This window comes from Tamandua tetradactyla, chromosome 5, assembly GCF_023851605.1.
Source record: "Tamandua tetradactyla isolate mTamTet1 chromosome 5, mTamTet1.pri, whole genome shotgun sequence".
In the NCBI taxonomy this organism is placed as follows: domain Eukaryota; kingdom Metazoa; phylum Chordata; class Mammalia; order Pilosa; family Myrmecophagidae; genus Tamandua; species Tamandua tetradactyla.
The window spans coordinates 178,310,937-178,333,522 of NC_135331.1; the positions used below are offsets into that span (position 1 = coordinate 178,310,937).

General features: G+C 41.0%; 1 protein-coding gene across 4 annotated transcripts in view; it reads left to right on the plus strand.

Moving 5' to 3' along the window:
* The first annotated feature begins 5,102 nt into the window (after positions 1 to 5,102).
* DCBLD1 (discoidin, CUB and LCCL domain containing 1) overlaps positions 5,103 to 22,586 on the plus strand; it is an 88,519-nt gene continuing 71,035 nt past the window's right edge. For 2 of the 4 annotated variants that reach the window (XM_077162743.1, XM_077162742.1), the window contains exon 1: positions 5,465 to 5,810. In XM_077162743.1, coding sequence (XP_077018858.1) covers positions 5,528 to 5,810 — 283 coding nt within the window. In that variant the 5' untranslated portion in view covers positions 5,465 to 5,527. Of the gene's footprint in view, positions 5,208 to 5,464; positions 5,811 to 22,586 lie in introns of those variants that run through there. The other 2 variants (XM_077162744.1, XM_077162745.1) reach the window with 2 other exon arrangements.

Genomic DNA, 22,586 nt, shown 5'->3' on the forward strand with positions numbered 1-22,586 from the left:
CTCTTGGGTCTGATTCCAGCTCTAAGGTCAATAGTTTGTGGCTGTCATGAGTGAGATTGGGATTCTCAACCATAACCTTGGGGGTTCATGAGTGGAAGTTGTGCTATTTTAGCTGTACGTGATCCCAGACTTTTTCCAGAGTACAAGGTCCCTGAATCTGCCTGCAGGGGGAAAGGGAGCCCCCTGGCTCCCGTTCCCCCCACTCCTCATCAAGGTCAATGGCCCTGGGCACAGCGTGATCTCAGCTCTCAGGGCTGGAGGTGGTAACAGTGAGGACAACAAAGTCCTGAACTCTCTTCCAGCTTGCTTTACAGGCATCCCACACTGGTGTGTCCCATCCATCTCCATCTTACGAGAAGTTAGGGAGAGGGGAATTATACCTCTGGATTAGCGATGGGCTCTCTCAAGCCAAGGGGATGAGATGAAGCCCTCCACTCCCTTGTCTCTTCTATCCCCACTGAATATATTCGCTAAAACACTATGTAACTAAACCACTTCACCCCACATCCCCACAAACGAAAAATAAAAATAAAAACAAAATTTCAAATATATTTAGGAAACATTAAGTTAAGTAAGTTCCATGCTGCACAACTTTTCAGAGCTTTAATTGTTCTCTGTAGATCCCCCAGTGTGGATTAGATATGTTCCCTGGGAAACAATTAGGCAACTCTGTCCTTGAGTTGTCTTAAGAACCAGTTGTGATCAAATATATGAAAGGTGTTCAAAAAACTATTTTTAAAAATCACGCAAATGGATTGCAGGAATTGCAGAGGTAACCAAAGCTTGAAAGTAGGCCTGCCCTCTGACAGCTGCACAATAAAATCAATATATAAAGAATCAGAAATTAGACAGAATGAGGATCTGTAGGAGAAAGCCTGGGCAAGCGGAAGCCTGCATTAACATATCTAAAGAAGAAATGTCAGGATGGTGGTGAGCTGAGCAGCAATGGAAATTGGAGAAAGGCCAGCCTATGAGAGGAGTGTTGCCATGCCCTGCTGCGCCAGGCCACGTGGAAGGGATTCGACCTGCATGTTCTGGTGGTTCAGAGCCAGAATATCCACACGCGAGAGGAGTGGGAAGGATCCAGCTCTCTCACCCTGATGCCTTTACACACTTGAACCACTCAAGCGCCCTTGATGTGTATCTACCAACCTCTGATGGAGCCTAACTTCCAAAGTTGTTTGTAGGCTGCAGAGACTGTCCCTACCATTTTATAGATCTCACAGTTAATTAATAAGTTGGCATTGTTACTAGTATATATACTTCTGTGATTAAGTTCATCATGGTACATCCCCAAGGTCAAGTACATTGAGAAAAGTCAAGTTGCTAGGCCTGCCTAAGAGAGAGTCAGAGGATGAGACCTGGCCCCAATGAACTACAGCATTTTAGCAGCCTTGCTGGAGCTTAGATGATGTGGTTATCAGAGGAACATCAGCAACCCAACCTTCTGAAAAGTCAGTGGGGCGTAAGGGATGAGGAAACCATGTGGTTGATACTGATTACTTTAGCTTATTGCAAAGAAATTTCATCCCTCTCTCGTTGGCTACATCCTATGGCTGAATTTGTCTTGAATTTGCCTTTAAATAACTCACAGAACGTCCATTAAATGTGGATTCCGGCTCAGAGATCAGCTGGGCGTGGGGAACAAGAGTCTGCATTTCCAAAAGGCTCCCGCATATATGCAGATGCTGCTGGTTCAGGGCCCACACTTTGGGTACCAGGTGCCATCATTTCTAGCCTGGACTAATGCCATCGTCCCCTAGTTGGTCTCTCCTGCCTCCTTTCCACGTGATTCCCTGCGCAGCAGCCGTGTGAGCTTTCCAAAATTCAATCTTCTTTCCCTGCTTCCCACTACTCTTAGGGCCCTCCCATTTGGCTTCTGCCTTCCACTCCGCCTCCAGGCTCTCACTTCCTCTCAGACTCACTCTCCAGTCCCGATGATCCAGGGTTAATTCCTTATACACGCCCTGTGATCTCTATTTCTGAGCTTTCTCACAAGTTCTTCAACCCATAAGGTAAATGCTTAATTTCCCTCTAATTACCATTTCCACTTTCTAGTCCCTTCCTCCACGTTATTAACACACCTTGAACCTCTCCTATCACTGCACACGTCACCCTATATAATTAATTTCACGTGTTCAATTACTAGATTGTAAATGAGGGAGAGACGGTGCCTGTATTTATTTTTAACGTATTTCCCTAACATCATTTCACACATAGAAAGTGTTCAAAATTTATTTATCAAAGGGTTTTAAATTTATATATCATATCAGATAATCTTCTTCATAGAGTCATAATCTGAGTTACTAAATGATAACAATAAAAGTGATTTTAGACTTGAACCTACCTTTCCTTCATTTTGCCACAATCTCATTCGAAGCTTCTAGAATCACACTATGGCTGCAGTTTGGTTTATATTCTCTTACCTAAGCAGGACTCAAAACATATTTAAATATAAAATAGAATAGGCCAGGCGGGCCACGGTGGCTCAGCACGTAGAGCTCTTGCCTGCCATTCCTGGTGCCTGCCCATGTAAAAAATAATTAATTAATTAATTAATTTTTAAAAAAAGTAGGCCTTGATCAGCTGCTCTTTACTTTTATAGTAGAAAGAACTAGCACATATAAGCATAAATTACAGCAATAAATGCAAATTGAAAGAAGTCTGTAAGGATGGTAAGTTCTGTGGGGAGAGGTGGGGGGGGTTAAATGCGAAATAGCCTTATAAGAGATTCTTCCTTTCCTAAGGATTTTTCAGAAGATAAGCAGTTCTTTAATACTAGTATATGAGATTATGGTGGATGGATCCTAATAAGTATTAATTTTTCTTCATGGAATCTCAGAACTCTATAAAATTCAGAGATTCCAAAATGCATTATAAAGAAATAAAATCAAAATGGAATCTTCTTAAGAATACAAATGAGTATAAATGGTTAACATAAATGTCTTTGTGGTTGAAGTAGATCAATTCTAAGGAACTTATTTGTTTCATTAGATACACAAATATAATTGATAAATGCTGTATTTTCACCTTTTTCTCACCATGCCTTTCCTAAAATACTCTTCTCTTTTTCAAGGAAGGAGTGGCATAAGGAAAGCACTTGGATCCAGCTGGCCCTTCTGTTTTCTCTTCATTACCAGATCCCAAATCTCTCACCTTATCAGGTTTGGGATTCTGGTGCAGTTTCCTCCTTTTCTATCAGGGTATTAACTGAGATGGGAAAGGTCATCCTGGGAGCCCACCTGCCTCACCAGGCGAATTCCTCACAGGTAGACACTGCTCTCATTGTCTCGGCTTCATTCACAGCTCGTAAAGCCAAGCCAGCTAGGGCTCTGCCACTGCTGCTCAACCTCATTTTCTTAAAAAAAAAAAAAGGAGAAATAAGAAAAAGAGAAATCTGGTGTTAGAATTGATTCAGTGTATCAAAGTATCTTTTAAAAGATGCTCCCCACCCCCTTGTTTTCCTGCAATAACACATTCAATATTTTCAGAGACGTGAATTTACTTTCAATAAAACCTATTTGCTGTGAACCCCCTTCATGCCAGAAGTTGGTATTCAGATTTTTATTAGTCCCTGTGACAGCTGGGGAAGTTAGATATTACACTCCACAAATGAGGTGCAGAGAAAATGGAATTCTCAGTCATAGGCAGGGACTGACCCAGGATTCAGACCTACCTTAGCCTCATGTCTAAAGCCCCGCTTATTTACTCTAAGCGCTTCTGTCTCTGAGGAAGACCCCCAATGAATCTTTCTCATTTGAAATTTCAGATGCCATTTTATTTAGCAAGCAAGAAAGAAAGAGGCAAAAAGGAATGCAAGTTTGAAAGAGAATCCCTCGAGGCCTCTGAAAAGAGCAGGTGCTGGGCCCACATCGGGCCTCCGAGGCGCTGCACACGCCCCTCCCCACCTCCAGGTGTAGCTGTGGCTCCTTGACCCGCAAACCCGCGGGGCGCAGCGCCAGGGCGCGGGGACGGGAAACTACAGGGAGTGCTTCAAACTCTGTCCTCGCCCCCTATTTCCACTGCCACCGCCCCTCCCAACGCGACCGTCATTTCTTACTTGACTATTTGGCAACAGCCTCCTAGTTCTCCACTCTTCCCACCAGCCCCCCTCCGCCTCCGGAGAAGCAGAGCCTGTGACTCCTCCTCCGTCTGAAACTTCCAGAGGCTGCTAATCGCCCCGAGGATCGAGCTGAACTTTCTTCACGTGGCCAGTCAGGCCCTGCACGTTCCGGCCCCTGCTCTGGGCTCCGGCTTGCCCCCGGCCTCGCAGCCGCTTAACTGCTCTCTTCGCCGTCTGCGTCAAGCTCTCTGCTCCCTCTCCCTGGTACACCTGGTCTGCTCTCCGGGTCCCCTCCTTTCCCCTCCGCAAGCCCCGCACACCCCGCATTTCCAACTCAGCTGTCACGTTCCTGGAGGCCTTCCCTGACCGATTGCTCCGCTGGCCCCTCGCCCCCGCCATTCCCTCAGCTCTCCCGAGGCGCTCCGCCAGCATCCTCGCGTCACCAGTTGCAATTTACTTGATACACTTGATACATTTGCCTGCTTATTTCTGACACCTGCACAGTTAGATTAAGCAGTTTCTGGCAAGCACACTGCTGAAACTTAACTCTTGAATGAATGAATGAATGAATGAATGAATGAACGAACGAACAGGGTCTTCATGGCCACCGTCGTCTGCTCATCAAACTACCGGCACTGGCACAGCCATCCCTGCGGGGTCGGCAAAGCACGGAACGAGAAGAGCCCGGGGGCGCCAGCCGCGCTCAGGCTCCACGGGAGGACCCCGGCGCAGCGCTGCCCGAGACGGCTCTCCCCGCCCGGTGTCCGCCTCCCCCAGGCTCACGCGGGTCGTGGCGCGCGCAGGGGAAGGAGGCAGCGAGGCCGGGAGCGCCGGGTGCGGGGCCGCGGCGGCGGGCAGAGTGGGGAGCGCCTCGGGCTTCTTTGCCCGCCGCCGCCGGGGAGGGCGACTTCCTCGTCTGGGGGCTGGCGCGGGGCGGGGCGGGGCGGGGCCGGGAGCGCTGGGCCGAGGGCCACCCCCTTGGGATCCGGTGCGGGGCCGCGTTTGGCGGCGGAGGAGTTGGCGCGGGGCCGGCCGAGGGGAGCGCGAGCCCGTTGAGAGGCGCCCGGCGGGGCCATGGTGCCCGGCGTCCTGGCGCTGCTGCTCGCCGTCTCCACCCCGCTAGGGCTGCGGGCCGCTGAGCCGGGTGAGCGGGGCGCGGCGGGCGGGCGGCGGGACCCGGGGCGCAGCGGGCGGGCCGCGGGGCGGGCGGGGCCTGGCGGGCCGCTGCGGGGAGGAAGTGGGGTTCGCCGCCCGCACCCTGCTGAGCCGGCTACCGGCGCGAGGACCAGCTCTGCCCGGCGGAGTCTCGCGGGGTAAAGAGAAGTCAACGCATCTGCATCCCTCCCCCACCTAATCCTTCCCTGCCCCCCCACACACAAAATGAGAAAACAACTTGGCGCCTCCCCACCAGCCGCGGTCAATCGGTTCCCAGACTTCCTTTGCTGCGGGCCGGGGAGAAGTGACATGGCGGGGGTGCGCGAACCGACGGCTCCGGCCGCCCTCGGGGAGAGTTGTGTTTGGAGGCAGCTCCCTCAGGCCTCCCGTGACAAAACCGGGCCCTCCTGTCGCCCCTGCCCCGCGTGCGGCTCCCGAACCCTGGCGTGCGCGCTGGTGGTCGGGTGCCGGGCGGCTGGCGAGGGTTCTCCCGGCTTGGCCCTTCAAGCAGGGGGACCAGTGCCGCCACCTCCTAACGCGAGTCCGGTGAGTCCCAGGTGGGCATCGCGTGACTCGGCTGCTTCTGGGACAGGTGAGCGAGTCGACCCCGACAGGCTGGTCCTTCTCTGGACCTAATTCTTGACTTCGAGTTGCACCTAATAAGTCCACAACCGAGCTTGCCCTCTCGTTGCATTTCTACCAGATTGGTCTTTATTAATCCTGTTTACAAGTTATTTTTAATTCAAGCGGATAAAAAGGGACGAAAGGCCATAGAGAGGGTTTTTTGATAGCAAGGGATAGCTGTCTGTGAAGGTTTTTCAGTTCTTGTTTCTCTCTCTCCTCTCCTCTCTGCTGTTGTTCCTTATACAACTGAGGTTATTTAATAGCAGTGAGTGGGTCAGGAATATTTTGACACCTCTCTGCCATTCTTTGGTGTCTTCTAGTGAGATAATCAAAACTAAGCCAAATAATTGCTAGCTTTTTTTCTTTCTCCTCCACTGAGCCGTGTATCCATTTTCAGCCCGAAACACTGATATTCAAGATATGGATAGTGGTTCCTAAGTGTACTAACATGACAATTTGTTGAAACACACACACCTATATTTATGTTGTCAAGTGACAGGGAAGCACAATACTAGGCATTTCATAAAATGTTATTAAATACGTATGATATTAAATTTGTACAATTTGATAATGAATATTTTAGGCATTTTAAAAATGTTTCCTTAAGTCACTGTTGGAAGATGCAACTTTAATACTGTACATCTGTGAATCAGTCCCACAGTGTGTCCCTGTACTAATTCTGACTAAAGCTGTCACCATCTTTCCAAATGCAGTTTTTAATTTTATGTGGTCATGAAGGCCACTTAACTCTGCTTCCTAGAGCAGATCTCTGGGAATAAGTTTGATTCGTATTCAGCTTCAGATTTGAGACTTCATTGTAGCTGAATGATGGAAGAAGATATTATCACTTGAGTTTCCATGAAATATTATGTATACTTAGGATGCAAAAAGAACCAGAAAGGGGGTAGGTATTAAGTTACAGGTAAACAGTACACCATAGATTTGGAACATTTATTGAAAGAAAATCTAGACACTCCAGTGCCTACAGCTCTTAAGTATAGAGGCATAATGTGACTATTGAATATTTCACACATCTGTAATTTTCCCAGTTAATGCTTCGTCATTTGTTTTTTCAAGTTTCATAAATTTAGGCATGCAAACCCGATTTAAGTCTTGAGATGTGCTAATGCTACATAGTTGGGTGATGGGTGCATGTGATTTTAGTGCTCTCAAAGTTTATAAGGAAAGAGAGCAGACATAACAAAAACCTGGTTTTGGTGAGAAGAAAATAGCCATTTACTGCATTGTCCCTTCATTGTTCTTGGAGACAGTCTAGTCTGGTACTTCATGAATGCTGAGGCTCCCCAACCTGTTTGATCACTACTTTCCCTGGAAGCTTTATAAAGCCCCAGCTGCACCTTTTAAATCAAAATTCCCATGGGTGGGGCCTGGGAATATGCACGTTTAAAAAGTTCCCACAGGTAATTCTGATTTTAATCAGCTCTGAGACAGTGGAAACGTTTTATAATATTTAGGGTTGTGATAAAGTGCTGCCATCTGTGTTATAGACAATGTGGTAATAGGCTTTTATTCACTGTACTGTGTTGCAGGAAACAAAAGTTATAATTTCATCTAAATATTGATAAGCCTGGTCAACGGAATTATTTAAAACTTTTGTGTCACTTGGAGTCTGTTGACCCCGCGAAGCACTACTGGTTCCTCTGTATGCTCGCTGCTTGCCTATATGACATCTTTGTTCAATTTTGAAAAAAATGTCCACCATTCCCAGCTTTCCCAGCCTGCCAGGACCCAGAGTTAGGTGCTAGGTGAGCAGATTTTGGGTTGATATCAACTCCTTCTTGTGCCCTGGTTCTCTAGATCCTCTTGCCTAAAGTTAGATGTTTACAGAGATCATCTCAACATGATTTTTGACCTTCCATAATATCTCATGCAAGTTGATCATTAGTTTTTATTCTATTTGTATAAATCCATAGGCTTGGCTTTGGTCCAGCCTTATTACTTTGAGATAAGTTTTGTAGAATGAAATATCCTTAATTTATGTGGTGGATTTGTGCTGTGTTCCCTTCTAGCTAAACATCTCTGATTCTCTCTTCATTAAAATATTTAGAAATGGGTATGCAAGAAAAGATTTCCAGCTTGGGAATCAAGTACGAGTGAAGAATGAAAATGAGCAGATGCTCTCTGAGGAGACTTCTAAGCATAGGTACTGGATCCCTAAAAATCACTTTAAAAAATCTTGTCCAGGGTGCACAGGTAGTTAAATGCCCTCCTTCAATGCAGGTGAGACCTGGGTTCGATTCCCGGACCATACACCCCACCCCACCCCCAAAAAAAAATCCTGCCTAACTTCAACATGTTGTTGCTATCAGACAGTCTGTTCTTAAGTTGTCAGTCATTTATCTTTGCTTAGAGATTGGTCAGCTCATATCTGGAGTTTGAGTGCCTTTTTTTTTTGAAGCAAGCACAAGTTTATTCTGGCACCTTCTACACCAGTGTGTATATTTGCCCAGACTTCTCTCATCTCATCTACTCAGAGTTAAATCTGGGATTTGGCCATCCCTGCAGACTGTAAACTCCTGAGGACAGCAATTGAGACGGTCTTTTTTGGTCTTCCTGGCACCTGACACAGGTGCTTGAAAGTGCTTCTTGAGTTGAATTGAGCAATCTCTTTGTGCTGAGTACATACTTTCAAATTATTTCCCAATTACTGGAAACTAAATAGTAAAGAACCTACTTAAGTTCTTTATGAACGCTGGAAACTAAGTAGTAAAGAATCTACTAAAGTTCTTAATGAATGTATGTCTGCAGCTGCTACTAATTAATTTTGTCTATCAAGGTCAGCTCTCTTGGCATGCTTATTTCTATATGCAAGCGTGCCTTTGAAATGAAACCATGGCAGAAAGAAAGGAGTATGCCACGAGAACAGTGTGTACCATGTCTTTGGACTCTGGTAGACGTTATTTGTAACACTCATAAACATTTAGTTCTTCCTGTGTTTCAGAAAATAAGTTACATTACATGAATCATTAAACAAAGCAAAGATATTATTGAAACAGGATTTGAACCCTGAATTATGCCCAAAACTATTCTTATTAGCATTTTACTTCCTAAACTGATTAACTCCTTTGATCTCGTAGTGGTAAAACAGACTTTACAGTTCATATGAAGAACTGCAACTCAGAAATAAGCAAGACATCTGTTGAGGGACTATGTTTTTATTTTTAAGATGCATGGAGAAGTTTAATTGCAGCATTTAGCTAAGGTTTAAGTCATGTTAAGGGGGAAAAAAACACAAACACTCTTTCAGAGAAATACTTACAATAGAGTTTTGGACTTCCTGCTGTTTGTGTCCTAACCATAAAGTCAACTCTGTATGAGCTAGAGCAGTTGGTAGTTTTTCTTTATTAAGAAGGTAATGTACACAACCTACCTAGAGTTATATTTAGCACATAGTAAGAAGTCAATAAATACTAGTTATCGTGCTGTTCTTTACTGTTTATCACTATGAATTTTGACAAATATTGGGACTTCTTTGTTCTGCGTCCCCAGTGTCTGCTATACCACACTTGCTGCCCAGATCTCATAATCTAAAGCTTTCCCCATACTCAATGCCTCTCTAGCCATATTGACTTTCCACTTACTTTTTACGAAGGTGCTGGGCAACCCTCCCTTTGCACATGCTGTCCCCTCTGCATGGAACAGTCTTGACCCAAATATCCACATGGCTCACTCCTTCAATCTTTGTTCATATGTCATCTTGTGGGGGTGAACATCCCTGTTTTGGTTTGCTAAAGCTGCCGGAATGCAATATACCAGAAATGGATTGGCTTTTACCATGGGGATTTTTTAACTTACAAATTACAGTTCTTACACTGTGAAAATGTCCAACTCATAGTATCAACAGGATGATACCTGGACTCTAAAGACAGGCTGCTGACATCTGGGACACTTCTGTCACATGGGAAGGCACATGACCCGTGTCTGCTGTTCCTTCATTCCCGGGTTTTGTTGCTTTCAGCTTCTGGCTTCAGTGGTCTCCACTCTGAGCTTCTGTGGGTCCTCTCTTAGCTTCTCCAGGGCTTTTCTCTGTGATCTTCCCTTGACTTCATCTCTCTTAGCTTCTGTATGCGTTTTCTCCTCTTGTAACAGACTCCAGTAAGAGGGTTAAGACCTACCTTGAATGAGGTGGGTCACATCTCAATCTAATCAAAAGGTCCCACCTACAAAATGTCTGTATCCACAGGAATGGATTTTAAAAACATGGTCTTCTCTGGGGTACATAACAGCTTAAAATTACCACATTCCCTAACCATCTATTTGTAATTCTAACTCTTTCACCACTCCTAAAACTTTGAATTACTAGAGTGTTTGCTCCTTGAGGGATTCTGTGCCTTGAACAGTGGTTAACAAACAACAGGTGCACTATGGAGGGTGGCTGCTCATGGGAGAAGGGGGAAGAATCACTACTCCTGCCCTGGCCTTAAAAGATTCAGAGCTCACTCTAATTAAGAATCAAGACCTAGACAAGTTAAAGTAATAAAAGTATGTCTGGTCCAACTCTTGTTAGTAAGTAAAAAGTCTGAAAGTATGGATTTAAAAATAGTGGAACTCATTCTGACATAGAATTCTGACATTCAAGATGAAAGGAAAAAATATTGCCAGGATTTCAGATTTTTTTTTTTCCCACAAAAACATTTTAGATTATGGACTAATTTTGTCTTTTTGCAATTGAAGAGTCATGTTGATGTCATCTTCCATATGTCCCTTCTTTGTTTGGTTTATTAAAAAAAAAATGCTGTTTGCCTTGGGGGTAGGGGAGTGAAGGAGACTTAATCGATGAGTGGGAAAATGCCCCACATGGTGATGTCTAACCCTCTGTGGAAATAAAATCCACTGTGAGCTCTGGGATGATGAGTCCAGAACCAGCTGACCAACTTTCAGTGGTGGGTGAAGAAGAGAGTCTGGATTTTTTGGGAGGAGAAGAGTATGGGGTGGGGAAAGTGTAGGATGGTGGTGGTGGGGCGGGCTCTGAGAAATGTGAGCACAGAGAAGGAGGCTTTTTTTGCCCATCATTAGCACTTGGTTTAATGCCTGGCGGAAAACATGCTCCCCATAACTATTTCCTGAGTCAGTGCATGAATGCTGTAGCTGGGATTTGAAAGATATGAAGTGAAGGGTGGTATTCACTAAGGTCTTTCAACCAGATATTATACATGTAACTGTTGTGTGGCCTTGGGGAACTCTGTGCGTGTATTCAAGAAAATAACTGAATTCAGCTCTGAAAAGGACGGTGGGACTCAGAGACTCCTTTTTCCAGGCAATCCCCGGAAAGCTGTCATGCGTTAGCACTGACCATCAGGTTGAGAGAGGAGTCCTGTGGCTGTACTTATTTGGCCCAGGCCAGCCAGTGGTCCCATAGAAGGTCTGCACATGTGTATACATGTAGGGGTCAGGGGACAGTTTCACCCCAGAGATCGTTCGGGAACATTGTTTAGACATTTGTGACTTTAGTGCTGTGTTGAGCCATATCGTCATATATGCCTTTACTGCTTTTTTTGTGTGTATGCTGTATGACGGGGGTCACCTTTCATTCCTTTTCCGTATGAGTATCCCATTATTGCAGCACCATTTGTTGAATTTTTTTTTGGGGGGGGGCAATGCATAGGTTAGAAATGAAACCCAGGTCTCCCGCATGGCAGGTGAGAATTCTACCACTGAACTACCCTTACAATCCCTGCCTTTACTGTTTATTGCCATTTCTACTTGGTTTATTAATATAGTTTTTATGAAATATTTCATTAGGAGCTATACACTGTGTGAAAATATACCTGATATTTGCAGAAATGTCTTGTATATGTTTGTATATGGTAATTTTAGGTTCAGTGGAATTTGGTAGGAAATGCTTGCTGAAATAAGGTAACAGCTCTGTGGGTTTCTTGCCCCCTCCCCCCTTTTTTATAAAGCTACACTGGAACTTTATTTAAAAAGTTTCTCTAAGCATAGAACTTAGTTGCGTGACTGAGTTCTTAAAGATCATCCCTAATACGTATAAGGTGGAATAGTTGTAGAACAAAACACGGTATCAGCAGATGGCACCATACCAATGTCTTAAACACCTGCAAGGAAGATATTATTCAGAAAACCACTAAGTATATTTTGACATATCAAATTTCCATATATATCCCCACAGCAGATACATGTGCACATATGCATGCATATGTGCTGTCAACCGTCTATGATTTGTTTTTATTAAAGATTAGAAGAAAAATTATAATTATAAAATATACATAAAGTATAAAAAGAACAATAAAACTAACACCTGATACTGCCCACTGTACTACCTCGGCTTATACGGTTTTATATTGGTCTTTTTTTTTTTTTTCAACTTAACATTTTATTCAAAAATCTTTTCATTCTGTTTAGAACAGATATTTTTAACTTCTATATAATATTCTTTAATGGATGAATCATTAACTTAATAACTCCACTATATACTATTCTGGATACATTTATATTGATTTTTAGAATTAGACATCATGTAAAGAAGAACTCATTTTCAAGTCATTTATTCTACTGAAGGTATATCCAGTGGGAAAGTGGAATGTTTGTCTTGGGCAACTTACATCAGCTGTAAGTCGTGTCAGGCGTCTTTGGTGTGATTCAGACCATTCTTCTTTGCTTATGAAGTCAGAAGGAATATGCTTGTCCATACTTTCTGAAAAAGAAAAGTGTACACTGATCTTTCGGCATATCTTTAGACATATCAGAAAGGGAAAGACTGTTTCTTGATCTTTCTTAGATGAGATTCTTAATTTATACTTAAAAGGGTCAACCTTGTCAATTATTAGAATATTTGGAGTTTATCATTACTGAGAACCACATCTGTTTTTGGTGGGGTTTTTTTGTCTTTGCTTTTTTATTATTATTACAGCCATTATAAAGGCCATAAACATGCTTCCAGAAAGTACTTTTTGAAATTGTTACAGTGTTCTCTCATAAAATAGGAGATATGCTTGGGCCATGGTGGCTCAGTGGCAGAGTTCTTGCCTGCCATGCCAGAGACCTGGGTTCAATTCCCAGTGCCTGCCCATGCAAAAGAAAGAGAGAGAAAATAGGAGATACGCTTGTGAGTTTAGAACTTTAGATGTAGGTACAACTTGCACATGTGTATCACTGATGTGAAACCACTGCCTTTTGATTGATTCCATTTCAATACATTTGTTTTTACAATTATCATTTTTCAAATCAAATTATAACCACTTTTGTAGACTTTCATTTTCAGTGTCTGTGGTGGTTTGAAGCTGTTATATATCCAGAAAAGGTCATATTCTTTTAATCCATTCCTGTGGTTATAGACCTATTGTGGGTCGGAACTTTTGATTGAATCTCAATTTTCAATGAGACTCCCCTTACTGGAGTCCTTTATAAGAGGATAAAGGATACACTGAAGCCCACAGAGCTCAGAGAAAAGCCCCAAAGAAGCTGAGGATACCCCTTCCACTCCCAACACACACACACACAGAAAACAGGTGGGAAGTCACTGAAGCCAGAGGTTTCTGAAAGCAATGAAACCCTAAGAGAAGAACAAGTGGATGCCAGCCACATGCCTCCCAGGTGACAGAGGAATTCCAGATGCCTACAGCCTTTCTTCAGAGAAGGTATCATCCTGTTGATACCTTAATTCGGACATTTTCATGGACTTAGAACTGTAAATTTGTAAACTAATAAATCCCAATCCCCATTGTAAAAGCCAACCTATTTCTCATATATTGCATTCTGGCAGCTTTAGCAAACCGAGACAATCCCCCACATATTTACATTTTACTGGAAGGAAAGAGAACACAGTATTCTTTTTTTTCTTTCATCACAGAATTAAAGACCTGGAGCATCAGGACTAAATGGCTACATTTTTAAATTGTGTTTAGTAAATGTGCCTAAAGGTAAATAATTTTTATGGAGTACTCTCTTCTTGAAAAAAGAAAAAGAAAAAAACACCCTCATTTCACTATTATTTCTGGAAAAAAAAAAGGCAAAGGATATTAAAAGTTGTGAAGTCTAGTTAAATTTGGATTTCCAGTGCATAAAATTTCCTAAAAGGAAAATGGGTAAACTTCTCTGTCACCTAAATTTTTAAGTGGCACTTAAATTTTAGGTGAATTAAATCCATTCAACCTTTATTAACTTTGCACAAAAGGAAGTTTAACTCAGATTGGCATATGGCTGATTTCGCCCAAAAGGAAGAAACTTTTGAGACTTAATGGCCCATGGGGTTCCTTAAACATCAGTTTAATGAATTCCTTCCACTCTGAGGATTTTAGAATGGAGGCTGCTTATTTTGAGAATTAGGTGAGCCAAGATTTGCTTGTTTTTCACCTCTGGAAAGCTTCTGCTTTTTCAAGAGACTAATAAGCTGGCCTACAGGGAGGGAAGAGGCCCTGTTCCTTCTGCAGCTGCTAGTTCCAAAGAGTCTAAAAATCTTTGAGACCTTCTTGCTTTTGGGTTAGAAACCTCTTTTTTCTTTCTCTTCTTTCTTCTTTTTTCCCTTTTTCATCATCTTTATTTTATCTGCTGTAATAATTAAGATTTTAATAGATACCCTTTTTGTCCCCAAGGTATTAAAAATTATATATATTAAAAACTTCATTGCATTTTCCCCCTAAGTTATTTTTTTTGTAAGCTGTATGGTGAGGGTCACATTTTGTTCTTTTTCATTTGTTGAATTTTTGTTTGTTTGGCTTTTCATTTGTTTGTTTGGGAAGTGCATGGGTGGGGAATCGAAACCTGGTCCCCCACATGGCAGGCCCGAATTCTGTCACTTAACTACCCTTGCACCCCCTAAATATTTCATTTGTATCTCTTAACCCATGGACATTTTCTTATGTAACTACAATGCCACAAGCACACCTAAGAATAACAGTAGTTATTCCCTAATATCATCTAATATTCGATCCATATTCAAATTTCCCCAGTTACCAAGCAAAATATGTTCGGGTTTATGCAACAAGAATCCAAACAAAGCCTATATGTTGTATTTACTTGTTGTGTCTCTTAAGTCACTTTCCATACCACTGCCCCTATCCCCATGTACCTTTTCTTTTACTGCAAGGAAACCGGCCAGGTGGGAGCTAGATGCCCTATTATGCAGCCCACCTCCTAAATTTCACTGCTTCTTAGTGGAGTCTCTTTTACTTGGTTCCTTCTTCCCTATACTTCCTGAAAACCTGAAGTTAGATCTAAAGTCCTGATCAGATTCCAGCTATGCGTTTTTGGTAAAAGTACCTCAAACGTGCCAGATCCTTGTAATTGTGTTCTATCAGGATAGTTTTATTATTATTATCATTATTATTATTATTGCCCAACATTTAAAGATGCTAAGATTGATCAGTGACTTCAGGAGGTAACAGCCTGATCCTTCCATTATGAATTTGTCTGTGGCTCCTAATTAATCTGTGGGAAGATTGTGTCTTACTCAGTAAAACTTGTCGCCATCAACTTTTCCCTTACAGGTTTAGATCTTTTGGTCATTGTTGCTTGTTCACTCAGAATTTTTTATGTAAATAATTTATTAAAAACCCCTGTCTTCTTAGGTACTTTGATTTATCAAGTATTTTTTTTTCCTTCAAATTCTCTTTCATCTCAATTCTGAGAGCAACTGAGGAAACTGGGAGTCAGAGATTGAATTATTCACCCAGGTTCATTCACTCAGTGTGTCCTTGGGAGCCAGGTGCAGGTCCGCTAATTCCAAATGCCATCTGGTCTCCTGACCCTCATCTTCAAAGATACCTACTATCTGCTTCTGTCTGAGGGAGAAGAAGTCACAGAAAAGAAGTCTTGGAGGAACAGGGGGTTACTTAAACAATGAAGTTTTTAATTAATACTTTTAAATAATAATCTCTGACTTCTCTTAGAGGTGGTCACATTTGCACAGGAAAAATCAGAATATTTTTCAAATCCAAATCAGTAACCATTTGCTTTTACCACATTGTGGTAAATTCAGCAGTGCAGAATATGGAATGTGCAAAGGCACTTTTCAGGAATGGGGGCATAGTATGAGTTTAATTTTTTCTCTCTCAGCTCTTATGTTTCATACCTCATTTGCTGTATGACAAGATGCGATCTCTTTCCCCACTGAGATTTACTGTTTTCAGCTCAGTAAACATTGATTGCTTTTTTCTTTTGAATGCTATGTACACTTACTTTCCCACAAATCTGCTTACCCTGTTTCTTTGGGTATTTGCCTCAATGATCCTCAAGTAATTTCTAAATTGAAAGTCTTACCCAGGTACCAGAAATGTCACCTTTACTTAAATGTAGATCCTGAAGCTTGTTATTACCCATCTTGGACTTAAAAATGAAATCCAAAGTGAAGGTAAGTGTGAAAGAATTGGAAATATAGATGTGTTCCAAATTTAGGGATAGATATTAAAATAAAACCATATAAAACTGGTACCTCAGGAAATTTGCATTTTTTAAAAGATTCACTGCAAGGTGTCCCTTTGAAATGAGGGATCTTTTCAACATCTTCTCAAGTACATCCATGAACCAGCAGACGAGTCATTACAGAGAGCTTTTAGGAAATGCTGAATTTTCTGGCCCTGCAGTTTAACACGATCTCCAGATGTTTGCTCAGCACATCTGAAGTTTGAGAAGCACATTAATCCATTTAATCCATTAAAACCTTAATTTACGGGACATCTTTTAGGAGCCCCATCAGTGCTAAGCCAAGTAGACAACTTTTACTGGAGGTAAGTCATCTCTCATTAGATTATTACTTTAATAATCCAGTAAAGAATATTTAAATAGTAAAAAAAAAAAAGAGCAGCTAATAGAATTTCTCATATCACCATTCCTATAAGAAACCTGAATTAAACATGACTATTTTTCTCATATTCATTTTGAGGGAGAAGGGGTAGAACTTCATCTAAATAAGTATAAGCTCTGTTTTAATACCGTTTGTATTGTCCGGCAGCTGCGTGAGCTTGGGCAGCATTTTATATCCCGCTGCCTCAGTTTCCTCACCTCTAAAGTGGGCAACTTAAACAATGGCAACCTTTGGACAGAGTGATTAAGCTTCCTGATTTCTGGAGCGAGATAGTCGAGGTCAGATCCTGGCTGAGCCAGCTGGGCTGCATGAACTCCAAATGTCGTAGTATGGTCTCCTGCCCTCATCTTCAAAGAAACCCATTATATGCTTATGTCTGAGGGAGAACAAGTCCACATCGCTGAGCCTCAACTTCACACATAGAATAGGGATAAAAGGAGGAACGTGTGAAGAAGAAAGGATGTGGTAGGCTTTGATGATAGGTATATTGGAAATGTCCTTTTTCAATAAATATGGGGCGCATGTACTTGGATGTGTGAGTCCTTGCTCTGTATGTTTGTGTGTGTATGTCTGTATGTGTGTGTTTTAGTTTGGAAGCTGTCAGAATGCATTATACCAGAAAGGGAACAGCTTTTAAAAAGGAGTTATTAAGTTGCAAGTTTACAGTTCTAAGGCTGTGAAAATGTTCAAATTAAGGCAAGACCATAAAAATATCCAAACTAAGACATCCAGGGAAAGATACCTTGGTCAAGAAGGCCAGTGACATTCAGGGTTTGTCTCAGCTGGAAAGGCACATGGTGAGGTCTGTTAGCTTTTCTCTCCAGGCTTCTTCAGTGGCTTCCCCAGGGGCATTTTCTTTCTTCATCTCTAATAGTCTCTGGGTCTGTGGGTTGGTTCTGAGCTTTTTCCAAAATGATTCCCTCTTAAAGGACTCCAGGAAGCAACCCCACCTTGAATGGGTTGAGACATCTCCATGGAAACCATCTAATCAAAAGTTACCACCCATAATTGAGTGGGTCACATCTCCATGGAAACAATAAAAAAGATCCCACCCAGGATATTGAACAAGGATTAAAGGACATATCTTTTCTGGGTACATGACAGTTTCAAACCAACATGGTATATAAGTGAAATATTTCATAATCATGTTTTAAAAAGGAAACTAATATCTGCCAAATATGATTGAATGAGGCTTAAGTAAGATAATAATAAAGTCCTTAACACTCTGTAACTATCACACTTTACAATAAATGCAAATAATTAGTAAAGACCCTTTCACAATGATTTTTTTCCTGTCCCAACAACTTTTGGTTCTTACTGATTTTTTGAAAAGTAGATCTGTGAATGTGAAAATGTGTATGTGTATGAGAGAGAAGTGTGATGGGGAGTTTCTGGTGTCACCTTGGCCAGGTGATGAAGCACTGATCTAACCATTGCTGCAAGGATGTTTTGTGGCTGGGTGATAAACTGAAAGGCTGGTGTATTAAATCATCAGTCTGTTGATTGCATCTGTGGCTGATTACATCTACAGTCAACTGAGGGTTTGTCTCCCTCAAATGAGATAATACAATCAGTTCACCTTGATCTAGTCAGTTAAAGACTTTTAAGGAAAAGAGAGAATTTTCACTGCTTCTTCAGCCAGTGAACCTCTCCTGTGAAATTCGTCCAGATCCTTACTCAGAGCTGCCAGCTTCACAGCCTGCCCTATGGACTTTGGACTCACGTTCCCACAGCTGCATGAGGCCCTTATAAATCTCATATTTAAAGATATCTCCTGCTGGTTCTGTTTCTCTAGAGGACCTGACTAATACAGAGAGATATAAATGTTTATAGTTTTAATTTATGAAACTCGGATTAATTTTAGCTGTCCTTGGTAATAGTGGATTTTCTCAGCTCTAGAGAGGTTATATCAATAAACAGTTGTATTTTACCTGAATACTGATGGTATACATATTTAACATGGAAATCAAGGTTAGAAAACATAGCATGTTCTCGAGACAGTAAAGATTTCCCTCATTTAACTTCAACTTCAGCCACATGAACATTACATCAACATCCTGACATTAGCAGTAAAGGTCAGAGGTCCCTTTTCTCTGATTTCCTCATCCTGAGCATTACTCAACAGAATGAAAATAATTGTCTTAGATTTGTTTTGGTGTGGCAACAAGTTTTCTTCCTAAGTTTTTGCCTGTAAAATGAAGAAATTTCTCTCAAACAATGTGTCCAATTTGATATCTGATGCTTCTTGGAACTTATTAATAGCAACGGTGGGAAAAGTTTTGCTTTTGAGTATCAGAGTCCTGTAGTACAATGTCAGTATCATTTTTAGAACTCTAAGGCCAAAGTCCACTTCTTCACACCAGACCTTTAATCCTAGAAGCCCCTTATGGAATCTCTTTTAAGTGTCCTACTTGTGAGAGCCTAACTCGGGATTTCGCCAGTGTGTCCCTCAAAATGCTGCTCCTATGAGATGCCCAATGAGGGAAGACTTCCCTGGGAAATGCTGTGAACTGGGGCATTGTTAGAGACCTTCACTGTGTAAAGACTGAGAGGTGTCCTGGGGTAAAGAAAAAGGTGGGATCCTGCAAGGTATTTACCTTGCAACTCCTTTCTGGAGGATGGGGATGTGACCTCCTTGTAAATCTCCTATGCTTAGTACCATGGTGTCCGCTTTGGGATGGGCCCTGGAAAAATATTGGGGAATGTATTCTAATATTAGAGCACTTAACACACGCTGCCTCGTTCCTCTTTACCACACCCAGCTATGGTCGGTAGTTTTAAAGATGAGGAAAATTGACACACACAAGTGGATGATTTCTTAAGACCATACAACAATGGATGGAATTTGGACAAAGTCATCTAATTCAAGGCAATAGTCTTGATGCTTTAATATGTGTAGTATTTTTTGAAATAAAAATAATAGCAATTACTAATATATCAAATTCTTACTATGTTTTAGTCTCTGTACTCTATACCTCAGTACCGTTATCTCATTTAATGCTCGAATTGGCCTCTGTCATTATCTCTGGATTACACATGAGGAAATTGAAGCTCTAGAAAGGTGGAGTGACTCACCCAAGGCCACACAGCGGGGCAGGGCTGTGCCAGAACCCAGAGTTGTAAGCATGTGTGCTGTCATCTCCCAAGTATATGGGAATAATTTTTGAGACTAGAAAATGATAGACATGTAGACCCTCCCTCTTTCAGTAGAAATCACAAGACTAGATTAGTGACCAAGAACTGTAGCAAAGTTTTGAGTTTTCCCATTGGGTATAAATGATGCCTTTTACTATCTTAACATTGGAATCACTGATATCTTTGCACACTGGTGGAAGTAGTCTCACATTATGTAGAGAGTCATCAATGAGATCTTTTGAATTAATTTGTTTCATTTTCATACATTCAGATTGCTTTATTTTAAGCAATGCTTTTAGCTAATAGGAACATGGCTTCAAGAGTCAACACAGAGAGGCTTTGATAATAAGTCCCTTGTGTTTCCTTTTATTTATTTATTTTTCCTCTTATTTTACATTCAAATGTCTTTCATCTGTAGGGCAAAAGTAGTACCATCTTATCTTCATGAGATCATTAATCGTGTCATTAGCATCTGTTTTGTAGGTGGTGAGAATAAGGTGTAAAGAGATTCTCAAACAGTTGTACACGAGTTTCTAGTCTGTAGCTGTGACTTCTTACCACATGGTATTACATCCATGTTCCCTTCATGAAGACTAAAGATTTGAAAAATAATTGTTTCATCATCACAGCTTCTTATGTTTTACCTCTTTTTATTCTCACACAGCCCCTTAGACTATTTTGCCCTTATTGCTCCTTTCATTTCCAGGCAACAGACCAAGCAAAAAGTTAAGCACAATTGGAGAAAAGAAAAGTTTATGAAAGAGTAGGGCTGATTCTTAATGAAATGAGTGATACCTTGGGAAATCTCTTACCTTACTATCAGAACAAAGAGCTCTGTAATAATTGCAAGCTCCCTTTGTGGTTGAAAAGATTATAGTCATCAATAACTCACTTGATGTTAGACATGGAAAAAAATTTTCTCACACCCACATATGGATGATTGTATATGTGTTGAGACCTGTTGTAACTTGAATATTAGGAGAGCAAGGATACAACTGTATCATTTCATAATCATGTTTCTAGAAATGGTTTCACTCTTGTGATATTTTAACACAGTTTTCCAAATTGCAATTCGTGATCCATTAGTAGGCAATGAAGTAAATTTAGTTGGCACAACCAGCATATTTTTAATAAAAAATGAAATGGAATAGAATAGGAAATATCATAGTGCTTTATGTATCATAGAAAGAATTGTATCATTAAACTTTTGCTTCTTATTTGTGTTTGAATACATGTGTGCTTACTTAGATTGTGATGAATAAATCATAATCAAAAGGTTTGAAGGCTCTTCTTGTCTTTCTTTAGGAAAATTAAGACTTAATATAAAAGGCATTTTTATACTCCCCTTTTATTTCACCCAAATAAATTTCCAATAAGAGAAATTCAGATCAAAATTTTCTTTTAAAGCCTATGTCACACTTTCTAGTATTGCAGAACCTAATATTTACCAAGTATGTCTTGATTTTACCTTTTTATTAGTGAAATATGGCTTCTTATCAAAAGGAAATAGTCTTTTAAGGAAGTTATTGTTTTCCTTTCTTCGTGGATAGAATTAGAATAGACACTAAATAAAGGACTGACATATGTAGACAAGTATCTAGGCTTTCTTTTTTTTGTGGGGGGGGTGCATAGTCCAGGAATTGAACCCGGGTCTCCCACATGGAAGGTGGGCATTCTAACCACTGAACTACCCGTGAACCCTAGGCTTTCTTTTAAGTTTAATTCAAAAATACCTTGTATATTCATACCTCCCAAATAGTTGATGTCAAAAGCTGAGCAGTAGAGACATATCCATTTATTTAATTTCAGGCATTTGGAGAAGAGTTAAGCCCATATTTTTTTTCACACCTGTCATTTTACTCTCAGGAATTACTTTAACATGCCTCTCTCCCATAACAGTGAGCTCCTTGAATTATACTAAGTTCCTACATGTTATACTAAGTTCCTAATTCCCACTCTAGGAATTCTAAACTCTTAATGAGTACTTACAGCATTTTCTAAATCTAAGCTTGAATGAATTTTTAATGACAGTTTGAGCATATTATTAGTTCACAAGATTTCTTCCAATCCATAAAAAAGCTAATGCTAAAATTAGCCATTAATGTCACAAGAAACATTAGGTGAATTTGGTATTTTTAATATTATTTTTCTGACTTATATACAAGGTATTGTTAATGTACAAAATTTAGAAAATTAAAGTATAAGTAAAATGAAAATCACCTGTAATCCCAGACCATAGAAATAAACACGTTAAAAGAAATTTTCTTAATCTATGTATGTACTGCACAATCTGTTTACAAATTAAATATTCTTCTAAAACATATTTAACTTTTCCTTAATATCACGTTGCTTGGAATTGTAATTTATTTGACTATTCTTTTTTAGTTTAGATGGTTTCCAGATGTTCAGAATTCAAATACTTAAATCTTTGTGTACAGCCCACTCTGGGAATTCTAAACTCTTAATGAGTACTTACAGCTTTTTCTAAATCTAACTTCATGCAGCCAGTCATATCTTTGTAATGGGCAACCCTGGGATTTAAAGCCATGATGGCGGAACCACTCTTCAAAGATTCCAAACAGTGGAGAGGAGTTTTCAGTCCTGGGAGAGGAGGAAATGATACATAGTTTCGTCATCATGCACTTGGGTAATTAAATTACAGTTCAAAGGAAGACAAAGATAAACAATGTGCAGTAACCACTTTTAAAGAGCAGACAAAAGTCCCAGTGCTGAAACCTTTTCCTTCTCCCTTCTTTCCGTGTTCCCTTCTTTGCAGGTAGGGGGGTGGCCGTTTCATTTGGCTGTCACTGTACACTCCTGCCCCAC